This window comes from Eulemur rufifrons, chromosome 8 (genome assembly GCF_041146395.1).
Source record: "Eulemur rufifrons isolate Redbay chromosome 8, OSU_ERuf_1, whole genome shotgun sequence".
Classification (NCBI taxonomy): Eukaryota; Metazoa; Chordata; class Mammalia; order Primates; family Lemuridae; genus Eulemur; species Eulemur rufifrons.
In genome coordinates this window covers 85,939,972-85,954,252 of record NC_090990.1, presented here as the reverse complement: position 1 = coordinate 85,954,252, position 14,281 = coordinate 85,939,972, and the positions used below count along the sequence as shown (strand labels likewise).

Below are 14,281 nucleotides of genomic sequence, written 5' to 3'. Positions count from 1 at the left end.
TAGACTTTCATTTTCCTTCAGTAAATACCTAGGATTGGATGTTCAAGGTTTAAATGTAAGTATATGGTTAACTTATAAGAAAGTGCTGAATTGTTTTACAAAGTGTTATACAATTATTACACCCTACCAGCAATGTATGAAGTACCCATTGTTTCACATCCTTGTTAATATAATACTTGATACTGTCAGTCTTTTTTCCTTCTATTTATTCCTGTGGTTGTGACTTGCATTTCCCTGATGGTTAATAATATAGAACATATTTTCATGTGCTTTTAGGAAATTGATACATATTCTTTTGTTATTGTTCAATTTCTTGCCCAACTGTGTAGCAGGGTTGTTTGCCTCATTATTGTTGAATCATAGGAGTTCTTCAATATATTCTGTTTACAAGTCTGTCTGTTCAGGATGCTGTTACAGAATACCACAGACTGGACAGCTTATAAACAACAGAAGTTTCTCACAGTTCTGGAGGCTGGGAAGTTCAGACCAAGGCACCAGCAGATTTGGTGTCTGATGAGGGCCCATTTCCTGGTTCACAGAAATGGCGCCTTCTCAACAAGTCCTCACATGGTGAAGGGGGCAAACAAGCTCCGTTTGGCCTCTTTTATAAGGGCACTAATCCTATTCACGAGGACTCTGCCCTCATTTTCTAATCACCTCCCAAAGCCCTCACCTCTTAATATTATCACCTTGGAGGTTAGGATTTCAACACATGAATTTTGAGGTGACATAAACACTCAGACCATCACAAAGTCCACTGTCAGATATATGTATCGCAAATATTTTCTCCCTGTGATTTGCATTTGCATTTTCCGAAATCTGTCTTTCGAGCAGCAGATTTAAATTCTGATGAAATTCAATTTAATAGTTTTTTTTCTTTTATGCTTTATATTTATGTGAACATGTGTCCTGTTTTGGGGTCATCAACATTTTTTCTTTGTTTTCTTTTAGAAGTCTTTAACTTTTAGCATGTATAATTAGGTCTGTGATCCACTTTGAAATAAAAAATTTGAAAAACCAGGTAGTCTATGTCCTTCAACTTTATGCATTTTCAAAATAGTTTAGACTATTCTAGGCTCATTTTATTTCTATAAAAATTTTGGAAACTTTTTAATTTCTTCCAAAAAATGCCCATTGTGATTTTGACTGGGATTGTGTTCAATCTATAAATAAATTTGGAGAATGACATCTTCACAATATAGTCTATCAGTCATGACCATGGTATATATCTCTTTCCATTTATTCAGATCCTCTTTAATTTCTCTTAGTAATACTTCATAGTTCTTAGTATAGAGATCTTGCACATCTTTTTAACCATTTTATATTTTCATGCTATTAGAAATGTGGAGTTTATTGTTTTATCAGTTTTTAGGTTTTTTTTTTTTTTTTTTTTTGAGACAGGGTCTGCTGTGTTGCCCAGGCTAGCATGCAATGGCACGATTATAGCTCACTGCAGCCTCAAACTCCTGGGCTCAAGCAATCCTCCTGCTTCAGCTTTCCGAGTAGCTGGGACTAAGGTGTACCTTACCATGCCCAGCTAATTTTTCTTTTTTGTAGAGATGGGATCTTGCTACGTAGCCCAAGCTGATCTCGAATTCCTAGCCTCAAGCAATCGTCTCACTCAATCCTCCCAGACTCCCAAAGTGCAGGGATTATAGGCATGAGCCACTGCACAATGCCAATGTGGTGTTTTTAAAATTTCATTTTCCAACTGTTTGTGGTTAGTACATGGAAATGCAATCAATTTTTTATATTGACCTTTATGCTATGTCTTTAGTAAATTTACATATTAGTTTTAGCTGCCTTTTAAAATATTCCCTAGGGTTTTCTACATACATAACCATATTGTCTGAGAATGTCACAGTTTTACTTCTTCTGACCTGTATGCCTTTTTTTCCTTGCCCTATTGCACTGACTCCCATATTGCCCTTGTACTCCAATACAATGGTGAATACAAGTGGTGAAAGAGGAAGGACATCTTCATCTTCTTCAGGATCTTAGGAGTCAAACATTGGGTCTTTTACCATTAAGTGCAATGTCTGTAGATTTTCCATAGATGTCCTTCATTAGGTTGAGGAAGTTTCTCTCCATTGTTACTTTGCTGAGTACTTTTATATTGTATGGGTATTGAATTTATAAAATCATTGCAATGATCGTATTATTTTCTCCTTTGTTATGTTAATACAGTAAATTTCACTGATTTTCAAATGCTGAACCAACCTCGCATAACTGGGTCAAGATGTATTTTCCTTTATTTTGCTGGATTCAATTTGCTGCTCTTATTTTTATTTTTTTGGAGAGTATTTCATGAGAGATATTGGTCTGTAACTTTTTCAGTTATGTTTGACATATTTTGGCACAGAGTTACACTGGCCTTATAAAACAGGTATGTCAATGTTCTCTCTCACTTTGTTTCTGACAGAATTTTGTGTAAGATTGGTATTAATTCTTCCTTAAGTGTTAGAACATAACAACGTTTGAGAACTAGATGATCAGGAATCAGCCTTTCAGCTATTTAAAACTCTAATCACATAGAGTTTTCGTTCTTTTTTATAAATCATATTTACTGAGGTATAATTTATGTACAGTAAAATTCACCCTTTACTCGTTTTTTTTTGAGAAAGACATACTACTGGATTTGTTGATGACAAATACTTCTACAGTCTTTAAATTCTATCCCTGTATGAAGCTAAATAATGAGGAAGCAAAGTACTTTATTCCACAGAAATATCTTTACTGAGTTAATATTTGACATTACATATTCAGCCTTTTAGTGTTCAACATATTCAACTCAAGAACCTGGTCTATGTAAGAATTACCCAATTAGGTAGAACTTATGCATCTATTGTATAGGCACAATGAAATCACTGTCTACCATATTACCCCCAATTCCCACGCTAGCATAACCAAGTATCCCTGTTGTCCCAGCATAATTATTAATAACATCACCTTAACCTTCGAGTTTCCTAATTAGGACAATAAATAATAGAGCCATCCAATCCATACTAGGATTCATATAATAAATTCCTCTAATTTTGTGCCTGATAAATAAAAAAAAGTGTGCCTTATTTTGTAAAGAAAGGATATGCTAATAAGATAGTTAATGTTATATAAATCACCATTTTCTTTTTGCATTAACTACCAGGAATTAATTATCAAATATGTTACTCAACTCTAGAAAATAGCTCATCTCTGTTATCTGATAATATCCACTCCTGTTGGTCACTATGTTTTTATCTATTTTACATGAGTTTTAATTTTGTAAAATCTTTCAGGTCTTTCAGTAAATAGAAGGGCAAACAGTGCTCGCTTCGGCAGCACATATACTAAAAATTGGAATGATACAGAGAAGATTAGCATGGCTCCTGCGCAAGGATGACACGCAAATTCGTGAAGCGTTCCATATTTTTACGCCTGGAGCTCTGACTTGGGGGGAAAGGTGGTACAGGAGCAACATATGTAACCTGCAATTCTGTATCCCCCATAACAAGATAAAATAAAAAAAAAAAAAAAGAAGGGCAAACAAAAAAATCATATTATGGTACTATTGTTCTCTTTTAACCTTTTTCTGCTAATGATGATATTATCATACTCTCTTCTAATGAGAGAAAAATTAGAGCACTAGAATCATTACTTAATGAATCTGAAAGAAACTTTTCTTCATTATCACAGTTTCCAGAGCTTTGCCTCATTTTAAAAATTGAAAGATCAATTAGTATCTTTTACTTATTTAATTTTCTTTGATTTATACAGTTATATTTCTGATTTCTTCATTTGTTTGTTTATCGAGAGTTCGTGTGTGTGTGTGTGTGTCTGTATGTGAGTGTGTGTGTGTGTGTGTGTGTGTGTACATACTGGGGCTGGAAGAAGGATACAGGGAGAATACAGAAGAAAAACAAGAGAAAGAAATAGGGAAAAAGTTCTAATCCTATCTCTGTTTGTAGTATTTCTGATTATAAGGTGGTCTGTCAACTTCTTATCCATAAACTAGAAAATCTGAGATTTCTTGATGACAGAGCATATTACATGAGCGATAAATATATCCTCAAGGCCGCCCCTTCTCCATGAAAGATGTCTAGAGTTCAGGATTCCTTAAAAATGTGGATCTTCAACAATCCTATAAAACTAAAATTGATAACAGGAAGAACTTCAAAAAATTCACAAATACATGAAAATTAAACAACATGCTCCTGAACAACCAATGAGTCAATGAAGAAATGAGAAGGAAAATTTAAACATTTTTTGAGACAAATGAAAATGGAACCACAACATATCCAAACCTATGGAATACAGCAAAAGCAGTTCTAAGAGTGAATTCTATAGCAACAAACACCTACATCAAAAAGAAGAAAGATCTCAAAAAACAATCTAATCTTGGACCTCAAAGAACTAGAAAAACAAAAACAAACTAAACCCCAAATTAGTGGAAGGAAGGAAATAACAAAGATCAGAGCAGAAATAAATGAAATAGGAAGTAGAAAAACAATGTTTTTTTGAAAAGATAAACAAAATCAACAAATCTTTAGCTAGGCTAAGGAAAACAGAGAGAAGAATAAAATTGGGGATAAAAAAGGAAAAAATACAATTGATACTACAGAAAAACAAAGGATTATATGAGACTACTATGAATAATTATTATATATACCAACAAATTGGATAACCTGGAAGAAATGGACAAATTCCTGGATGTATACAATCTACCAAGATTGAATTATAAAGAAATAGATGGTAACTAGATTGAATCGGTAATAAAAAAATCTCCTATGAGAGAAAAGCCCAGGACCTGATAGTTCCACAGCTGAATTCCACCAAACATTTAAGGAGCTATCCCCAATTTTCTCAAACTCTTCCAAATAATTGAAGAGGAGGAAATACTTCTAAATTCATTTTACAAGACCAGCGTTACTCTGTTACCGAGCCAGACAAAGACATACAAGAAAAGAAAACTACATGTCAATATCTCTGATGAATATAGATGCAAACATCCTCAACAAAATACTAGCAAACCAAAGTCAGCAACACTTAAAAAAATCATCCACCATGATCAAGTTGAATTCATCCCAGGGAAGCCAGGATGGTTCAACATATGTAAATCAATAAATGTGATATATCACATTAGAAGAATGAAGGATAAAAACCGTATGATCATTTCAATAAATGCAGGAAAAACATCTGACAAAACTCAACATTCCTTCATTAAAAAACCCTCAACAAATTATGTAAAGGAATGTACCTCAACATAATAAAGACCGTATACAACAAACCCACAGTTAACACAGTGAATGAGGAAAAGTTGAAGCTTTTCCTCCAAGAACAAGAGCAAGACAAGGATGGCCACTCTTGTTACCTCTATTCAACGTAGTACTGGGAATTTTAGTCTGAGCAATTTGGCAGAAGACAGTATCTGCCTATAACATGATTTTATGTGTAGAAAACCCTAAAGACTCTACCAAATAGCTAAACTAATAAATAAATTTAGGAAAGTTGCAGAATACAAAATCAAAATACAAAAATTAGTAGCATTTCTGTACACTAACAGCAAACTATCTGAAAAAGAAGTCAAGAAAATAATCCCACTTACAATAGCTACCAAAGAAAAAATGCTTAGAAATAAATTTAACCAAGAAGGTGAAAGATCTCTACATTGAAAACAATAAAACACTAATTAAAGGAATTGAAGAAAACACAAAAAATGGAAAGATATCCTGTGTTCATGGATTGGAGAAATCAATATTGTTAAAAGGTCTACTGTCCAAAGCAATCTATGGATTCAATGTAATCCTTATCAAAACAACAATGACATTCTTCACAGAAATAGAAAAACACCCTAAAATTTGTATGGAACCACGAAAGGCCCTGAATAGCCAAAAGCAATCTTAAGCAAAAACAACAAAGCTGGGAGGATAACACTACCTGACTTCAAAATATACCACAAAGTTATAGTTAACTACAACAGTATGGCACTGGCATAAAAACAGAAATATAGACCAGTGAAACAAAATAGAGAGCCCAGAAATGAATCCATGTATTTATGGTCAACTATTTTGAACAAACATGCCAAAAATATACACTGAGGAAAGTTACCTTACCAGATTTTGTGGAGCTTGAAGGCAGGTTCACCTGACATAACCCCACCCAGCCTGACTCCCCCACCTGCCTCTGCTATGGTGGAGAATAAACACCCAACTGGAAGTTCCAGGAACCACCAGCTGAAGTATTCGAGTGCTACTCTGAAGGGACTACAGCTGGTCCCAGGTCCCCAAACAACATGACAGTGTGTTTCTTCCAACAAGCCCCACCTACTGATAGGGAGGTCAATTTACACAGCCCTTTAGAGCATTTACTGACTCAGTCAGATAGGGTGTGATTGATCCTTACCCACAAGCACCAACTACTGTCTCAGAGATTAAACTGGGTGTGCCAGTACAATTCACACTGTTAAGAGGACCACAGGGCTGGGGAAAGAAAAAGGATTTCAAAGACCTCCATCCTTCCTCATCAAAGAGAGACAGGAATCTGCCAACACACAAGGACAAGCCACACAGCAGCACGTGACATTTACTGTGCAGTCAAACCTCTCTGCTAATGACAATCTGTATTTGCAGCTGCTCTCTAGTGCCGGCATCACTACCTCAGCTTCACGTTAGATCATCAGGCATTAGATTCTTGTGAGGAATGCACAACCTAAATCCCTGGCATGGCAGTTTATAGTAGGGTTCAAGCTCCTACAAGAATCTAATGCCCTGCTGATCTGACAGGAGGTGGAGCTTATGCAGTGATGCGAGTGATGGGCATGATGCGAGTGATCAATACCATATTGCGGTATATTCATACAGTAGAATATTATGAAGCAATGAAAATAATATACTATTACTATATGCAATAATATGGATGAATCCATAGTCAACATGGCTGTATCACTAAGTCAAAGCAACAACATGGATGAATCATGGATCAATCTCATAGTTTCATAGACAAGAGAAACCAGACCCAACAAAGTCCATATTGTGTAAGTCCATTCTTTAAAGTTCATAAAGAGGCAATATGAATATATGGGTAATGAAGATATCAGACTGGTGGTTACCTTTAGCAGAAGTAGTTACTGACCAAGGAAATATGTAAGACCCTGGAGTGTCAGTAAAAGTCCATATCTTTATCTTACAGTGTTTACATAGAAGTGTTCACTTGGTAAAAACTCACTGAGTGGTAGCCAAATATTTGTGTACTTTACGAGATATGTATATCACATGTTATACTTTAATAAAAGGTTTTTTATTTAATGGTAACAATTAGATCTAAGATAATCTAAGGAAACTATTCTTTATAAACATGAAGTCTTTAAACGATTCTGCCTTCTTACAATTAGCTACAAGAAAATACAAAGTGTGTAAATGTGATATACAACTGCTATTTTTAATTATTAAAAGTTCCTAGGGTCTTATTAAAATCTTTAGAGGCCCTAAGCATAAAAGAGATTACGATGCCAACCCCCATATGTAGTTCAAATAATCTTTAAAAAAGAAATAAAACTTTACATGCATGCTAAAATTAACTTCCTTCTAGGATTTCAGATTATAACATTCTGGATGAAATCATTAACAATGAATTCATTTTTCTTTTGTGGTGCCCCTAAGCATGTCCTTGGTCTATCTTCTGAGTAATCTTGTATTAGCTGTTCCAGAAAAAAGTAATTAAAACATTAACCTTTCCCAGGAGTCTGAGTAACTTCAAGTACATTGGTGAAGACCCTACTAATCTTCTTTTTATTGTTATCATTATTATTATTTTTTGAACAAGACATTTGCATGTATAAGGAATATAAAGTCATTTTCTTCTTTGCACTTTAGTATTTAGCTTGACAAAAATATATTTTCTAGCTCTTTGGATTTAATTTATGATGATGATGATGCCAAGATTCACTTGCTGTTTAAATACTGTTTCTCTAACATGGAGAAAAGCCACAAAAAACCACAGACTCTGGAGTTAGACACACCTGCCCTGAAAGGAATATCAGTTTCATAATTTCTTATCTGTGTGATATGGGTAAATGCTTAATCTTCCTGAAGTTTGTTAGCCTAAGTATAAGAACAGAGATATAGTTTTTACTTCTGGAATAACTGTCAAGACTATAAACATAATACATGTAAATAGTCTCTAGTACTTGGGAGCTATTGAATAAATCATAATTTTTCTTTTTTATTACATATGTACATTCATAATAGTATTGTAGAAATAGTACAGAATTTTAAGCTATAAGATCTGGATTCAAGTTAGTCTTTGCCATTTAGTTGCTATGTAATTTTGGGCCAATAATTTAATTTCTCTGGGTTTCATCCATAAAATAACAGAAATTCTATGTGCCCTATGGTGGTAACTATGAGGGTCAAATAACAACATGTACAGATGTGCTTTCTAAACCACAAGGCTTCACAAGTTTCTGCTATTATTGTTGTGATTATGTTGATCAAAACACTAGGATGTTTCTGGAAATCTTGTAAGACTTGAAAGAATTCATTTTTCCTTAAGGAAGTTAATTTGCTTTGAGAATATATTGCTGTCCTTGAAGATCTGCTGAAACCACTAAATTCACTGCTCATTAAGTTGTGCTGGCAAAGTACGTGGCCCCAGGAGTTCAAAGGATTCCTCAGCAGCCCGTTTGGAAGGTTGCCATAATTCAAAGCAGCTCACTAGAAGCTCAAGGGAGAGAGAGGAGGGACACAGAGAATAGAAAAACCTGTTTGGTTCTCCAAGGGCTTCCTGATTCCCCCAAGGAACTGTTCCAAACCAAATCCTTTTGGGTCCATTTGATGCAAGAACACCTGTCATTCCAAACGAATGGCCCTCATTCTGAAGCCAATGCAATCCCAAAGACATGGGTAGGAGGACTTCCACAGATTGCTCACCGTCAGGTAAACCAGCATATGCAGAGCAAAGAATACTGGACTGTAATTCGTTAAAAAGCACTGCCCTTTAAACTAGAGCTCATTCATGCGCCCCAGGGAAGAGGGCTGAATTAAAAGTAGTCAAATACCTAAAAATTGAATTGAAAATACTATCAACTAAGTGAAAAATAATTCATCACATAACCAAAAATACTCCCCTAAGCAATATTATTTATATTGTTTTCTAGGTTTTCAACTAAGTCTAGAAAACAATATAAATCATATATGACATCTCATTTTAAGAGTTAGTGATCATCTGCATTCTTCAAAATTGTACAGATCACTCATTAGTATCAAAATATTACCCGAAATGTTCTAGCTTTTATAATAAATCCAATCGTTTTTTGATCAAAATATTTGGTAAAACAAGCGTTAAGTTTATTTTTGTCCTCCCACAAACCATTATACTATCAAATTATTAATCGAGATGAACAAAGGTATTGATCTCTCTGTAATATATTTAATCCTTCCAATTAAATTCACAGCAGCATCCTCTTTTTCAGAAAGCAGTTGCTCTAGTCAAAAAATTAGAAAAAGCAATATGCACAAATTAAATTGCATACCAAAAGTCACTTCAAATGATACTGTTGTGAACAATATTTTATCTGATTACTATGACTGACGGGTCTTAGGTCTTATGAAGAGATAAATATCTAAAAGTAAACCACTAACTGGGCACCATTTGATGTGACAGACTCAAATACAATAACACAAAGCCAAGTCAAGTCTTCAAGTTAAAGGAGACTCCTTTATAGTTTGGTATTGAGAGACAGAGCTAATAACTGACATAGGACTTAACTATTAAGTTCTGCATTCATCTGCTATATTTTAGGGAAAAAATTTTTAAATACTTAGAATCATAGCAAATTGGAACTGGAACAATCTTATCAGATTCCACACTCTTACTGATGAGGAAATCCAAAAAGTAATTTTCCCAAAGTCTTAGACTTGCTTAGCGGAAGAATCAAAACTAGAACCAAATCTCCTGACGTCCAGTCCAACCTGTCTATACCAACCTGTCTTCAAACTTAAAACAGATTTTTATATCATATATAAATTATAAAAGTGCTAAAGATACTTGAGGTGGTAGTATATTTTTCCTCCTTTCAAGTACACTCTTTTAAAATATGTTATTGACCTAAATAATAGGAAAGACAGGGAAGGAAAGAGGGAAGGACCAAAACTTTTCATTTACAGAAACCTTTCATTTGCATAAAACTATAACTTTGATAACCTTTTCATTTGCAGAAACTTATGAATTCTACTATTATACATTCAGCTCAACTTTCCCCATATAAATTTATGACAACAGAAGAAGCTTTGAACCATTTCCATTTCCTCCTACTTTGAAAAAGATATTAAGAGGCAAAACTGGAATTGACAGGACCATTAAAACATGACAGTAAGTTTTTAACAGTCTTCCCTCTACTCTGACAGTTTAGATCATTTATCATCTCACCAAAGCCACAGAAAACTTTTCAACTACAAAGTCAGACTGTTATATCCTTGAAACCAAAGTTGACTTCTAAATTTATTGTAACTGAAATTCTCTTAATAATTTCTGCTCAGTTTAAGAACACAGCATATTGTATCTCTACTATGGGCTCCCCCGATGAGGAATTGTCAGAAATAAATAATGAAATATATGTGAAAGCACTCTGCAAATATGCAATTATTTTAACATATAGAAGGCACTGTATTTTAAAAAAGGTCTATAATTGTGTTGCTGATGTGAATTAGATGCACCATTATTAGTGGTAAATCATTAGATGCATTTCCTTTAAAATCAGGAACAAGAAAAGGATGCCTACTATCATTGCTTCATTTTAACTTAACTTCATTTACACTATAGTGGAGGTTGTGGTCAGTGCAGTAAGACAAAAAAAAAAAAAAAAGAAAAAGAATAAGGATTGGTAATGAAAAAGCGAAACTGTCCTTATTTACAGATACATAACAAAGTGGCTGACATAACATCAAGGTATTATTGATGTTTATTCAGGTCTGTGCAGGATATCATGAATGGAACTCAAAGGCATATTGCTGAGTGTGAGTACTATCTAGTTATTATTCTAGAAATAACAATGTTAGGAGTAGACTGTACTCAGTGGCCTTAAAGGTCACACATAAGCAGCTTTTGGGACTCTGGGAAGGGGGTCATAAAGTAAAAGACTATAGCTCAAATTAGAAACAAATAGCAAAGGAAAGTGAACATAGAATCTTGAGAACATTTAATTCTAAATTACATATAAGTATGCTATCCTATTTAGGAGTTATCACCACCATTTAAGGTTTCCTGGCACGAGCACTGGACTGTTAACAGCAGATCAAGAGGAGAAGGAATTCGGTCAGTCACAAACCCAGCGGTCCACACAGTAGGACCCCAGCAAATGTTTCCAACATTTGCTGATACGTATCTCTCTGTTCACCTCCATTATCAAAGATTGTTGCAAAATTATTTTATGTACATATATTTTAGTATAATATTAAAAGCCTTTAACAACTTTTATTTAATATCTTGAATATGATTTTGTTTTCCACATCTGTACAAAATTGTGTAATTTAAGCTACTTGTCAACAATAAAGTATTTTAGATCTACATTTTATAATATTCTCAGAAAGGGCTTAAAAACTGTCTAATCATGTAGTGAAATGTATACTGATAATCTATAATAGCTACATGAGCTCTGTAAATGTACTAATGAATATTTTGTAATGAACTCAAGGTTACATTATTATCTGCAACAGCAAACCAAAGAATACCAACTATTTAAAGGTGCCAAATGTAACTATTATTTTTGTGTTTAGTAATGTTTCAGATAGCTCCCCTCTAAATATTATATAATGAGGCAAATACTATTTTTACTACAATGGAGCAAAACTTTAAGTCAGAAGCTGCAAGCATATTAGAACCATCTGTTTTAGTTATAATGAAGAAAGTATCTAGTATCAATTAGAAAAAAACTAAGGGGAAAATCACTGACTAACTAAAAATATACTAAATGATAGGGGAAAAATGTTGTTCCATATGCCATAAGTCAGACCTTTCTAAATAAACTTAGAAACTATATAAATTTTCCTAGTTCCTTTACACAAGTCAGAATTTATTTAGCTTGCAGAATTTCAAAGTGGCAGAAAAAATTTTAAATAATTAAACTTTGCCTTTTACAAGCATGTAATAAATATATTACACATTTTCTTGCATTGTCCAGTGGTCTTTGGTACTTTTTAAAGTGGATGATGTATTATTTTCCAGAGATCAGTATGCTCTCAGATTGTAAGTTACTTATGTATTTCTAGCTCTGAATGATACAGTCATATAAAAATAGATTTCTGATCAGTGTATATTTATAATCTTCCAAAATGGTTAGATAAAAAATGTGAGAGAGAGAAAGAAAAAAAAAAAAAAAGACAGGAGTAGGAAGAGGGCAAAACCACCAACATGCAAGAAGGACTCTAATGAAAGTTGTGCCATTCGCAGAATTCAACACCAACTTCACTTGGCTCGAATGCATAGGCGAGTGCTTTTATAAGTGCTTGTCTTTTTAAGTAGTAAATATAAAATGAAATAGGTTTGTGAGTATACCTCTGACTACCTACTGGCTAATATTTTCTACCATTAAAAAGGCTAAATTTGATTATTCAGGAACTGATTATCTAACTTATAAATTAGCCATGGTGTTTGCCTTTTTCTCTGTATTATTACCAGATTTTTGTGTAGTTCACTATTCATTAACAATATCTACTAGAATGGTAGATAGAGGCAATGTAAGTATACCCACCACACTTCATTCTGCATTTCTGATATAACCTTGAAAAATTAATAACTTGATAGCTATTCTCCACTGACAGAAACAGAATCTTTTATATCCAAGCAGAGCACATTTAGTGAAAATCAGGAAAGAGGCTTTTTTTCTCCCCAGGCTTACTAATAAAGAGGGAGAAGAAAGATTTCAAAATGGGACACAAAAACTGCACAAAGATATATGATGTGACATAACTCAGAATATATCAACCATATCAGAGAACTTGCCAGTATTCAACAATAGGCCCCACATTGATTCTTACACTTGCCTATTGTCAAAAAAAATTGAGACAAGTGCTACCTTATTTTGTCAAAAGGGCATCTGAGACTCCTCTGAGCCTTCACAACACAGCTGGAGTTGCCCTTCTGTTCCTTTCCTGCCAGGAAGACAGCCAAACTGAGGCTACACTGTACCTCCTGCCTCCTCCCTCATGTGGAGGTGAGGAACATGCAGCCAAAGTCACCTTCCGGACGCAGTACTGAAGATCTGGTAGTGTATGTGTAAAGCAGAGAACACAGTACAGTGCAAATAAGAAATGAAGACAGAAGAAAATCTAAAAATCTTTAAATCTAAAAGATAGCCCCATGAAATAATCTAGAAAAAGTGAGGTAGAGAGCTCTACCTTGCAGATCTTGTAGAGTGATTCCTGACCATCTCCTCCAGTATCTTTAAAGTAATCATGTGCAGGAAACGTACGATGGATATCTCGAGTAATGACACTCTCCTGGGCTGAGTCCTAAAAAGCAAAAAAAAACCAGACTATTACTTTTAAAAATTTTGTAATTATGAAAAATAATGTATGCACAGTAAAAAAAAAAATACAAACATCACAAAAAAGGTAAACAACAAAGCCCCCCACTAAAACGTCCCTTCTAACCCAGACCCATAGTCCCATTCCTCAGAGATAAGTGCTACCAATAGCTTCTTTTATATCCTTTCACCCATCTATCTATAGATGTATGTGTATGTATGTTTATATGGGGGGGGAGAGGGACGTTGTATACACACATCGCCATAGAAGGAAACTGAAGGAAATTATCTGTTCCTTTTATTTTTTTTTCCCCTGCCCATTATGATTTGCAGGAATCTTTTACTTAATACAATAACTTACAGAATGTTCCTAATCAAGACATGCAAATGTAGTTTATTTTCTTTAGGAGCAGTTATTAAAAATGTAGGTACTTCTGGATATAGATATATCATAATTTACTTGACATTCTCCCATTAATTACTGTATTTTTTATATTTTTTCTATTTATGTAACAATATCACAAGGAACATTTTTATACATATGTCTTACAAACATGTTCAAGGATAGATTCTTTGAGTTTGAATTGCTAGGTCAAAAGGTGTATGCGCTTTCAATTTTGATAAAAGTATTCTCTTTTCAGAGTTGTACCAATACATACTCCAAACAATAGCAGAGTATGTGTATCTCCACACCTACCCAATACCACATACTATTTAATTTTTTAATTTGACAATCTGATATTTAAAAACTCAGACCACAGTCATTTAAAAAGTAAAAATATTATC

At 34.0% G+C, this 14,281-nt stretch overlaps 1 protein-coding gene and 1 non-coding gene across 2 annotated transcripts in view; one reads left to right on the top strand and one right to left on the bottom strand.

Moving 5' to 3' along the window:
* Window positions 1–14,281, bottom strand: part of RABGAP1L (RAB GTPase activating protein 1 like) — a 654,847-nt gene that overhangs the window by 240,475 nt on the left and 400,091 nt on the right. The window contains exon 15 of the mRNA XM_069480240.1: window positions 13,368–13,481. Coding sequence (XP_069336341.1) covers window positions 13,368–13,481 — 114 coding nt within the window. The remainder of the gene's footprint in view (window positions 1–13,367; window positions 13,482–14,281) is intronic.
* Window positions 3,303–3,410, top strand: LOC138391018 (U6 spliceosomal RNA). Its single transcript, XR_011234662.1, has one exon. It is a non-coding gene; the product is annotated as a U6 spliceosomal RNA (small nuclear RNA).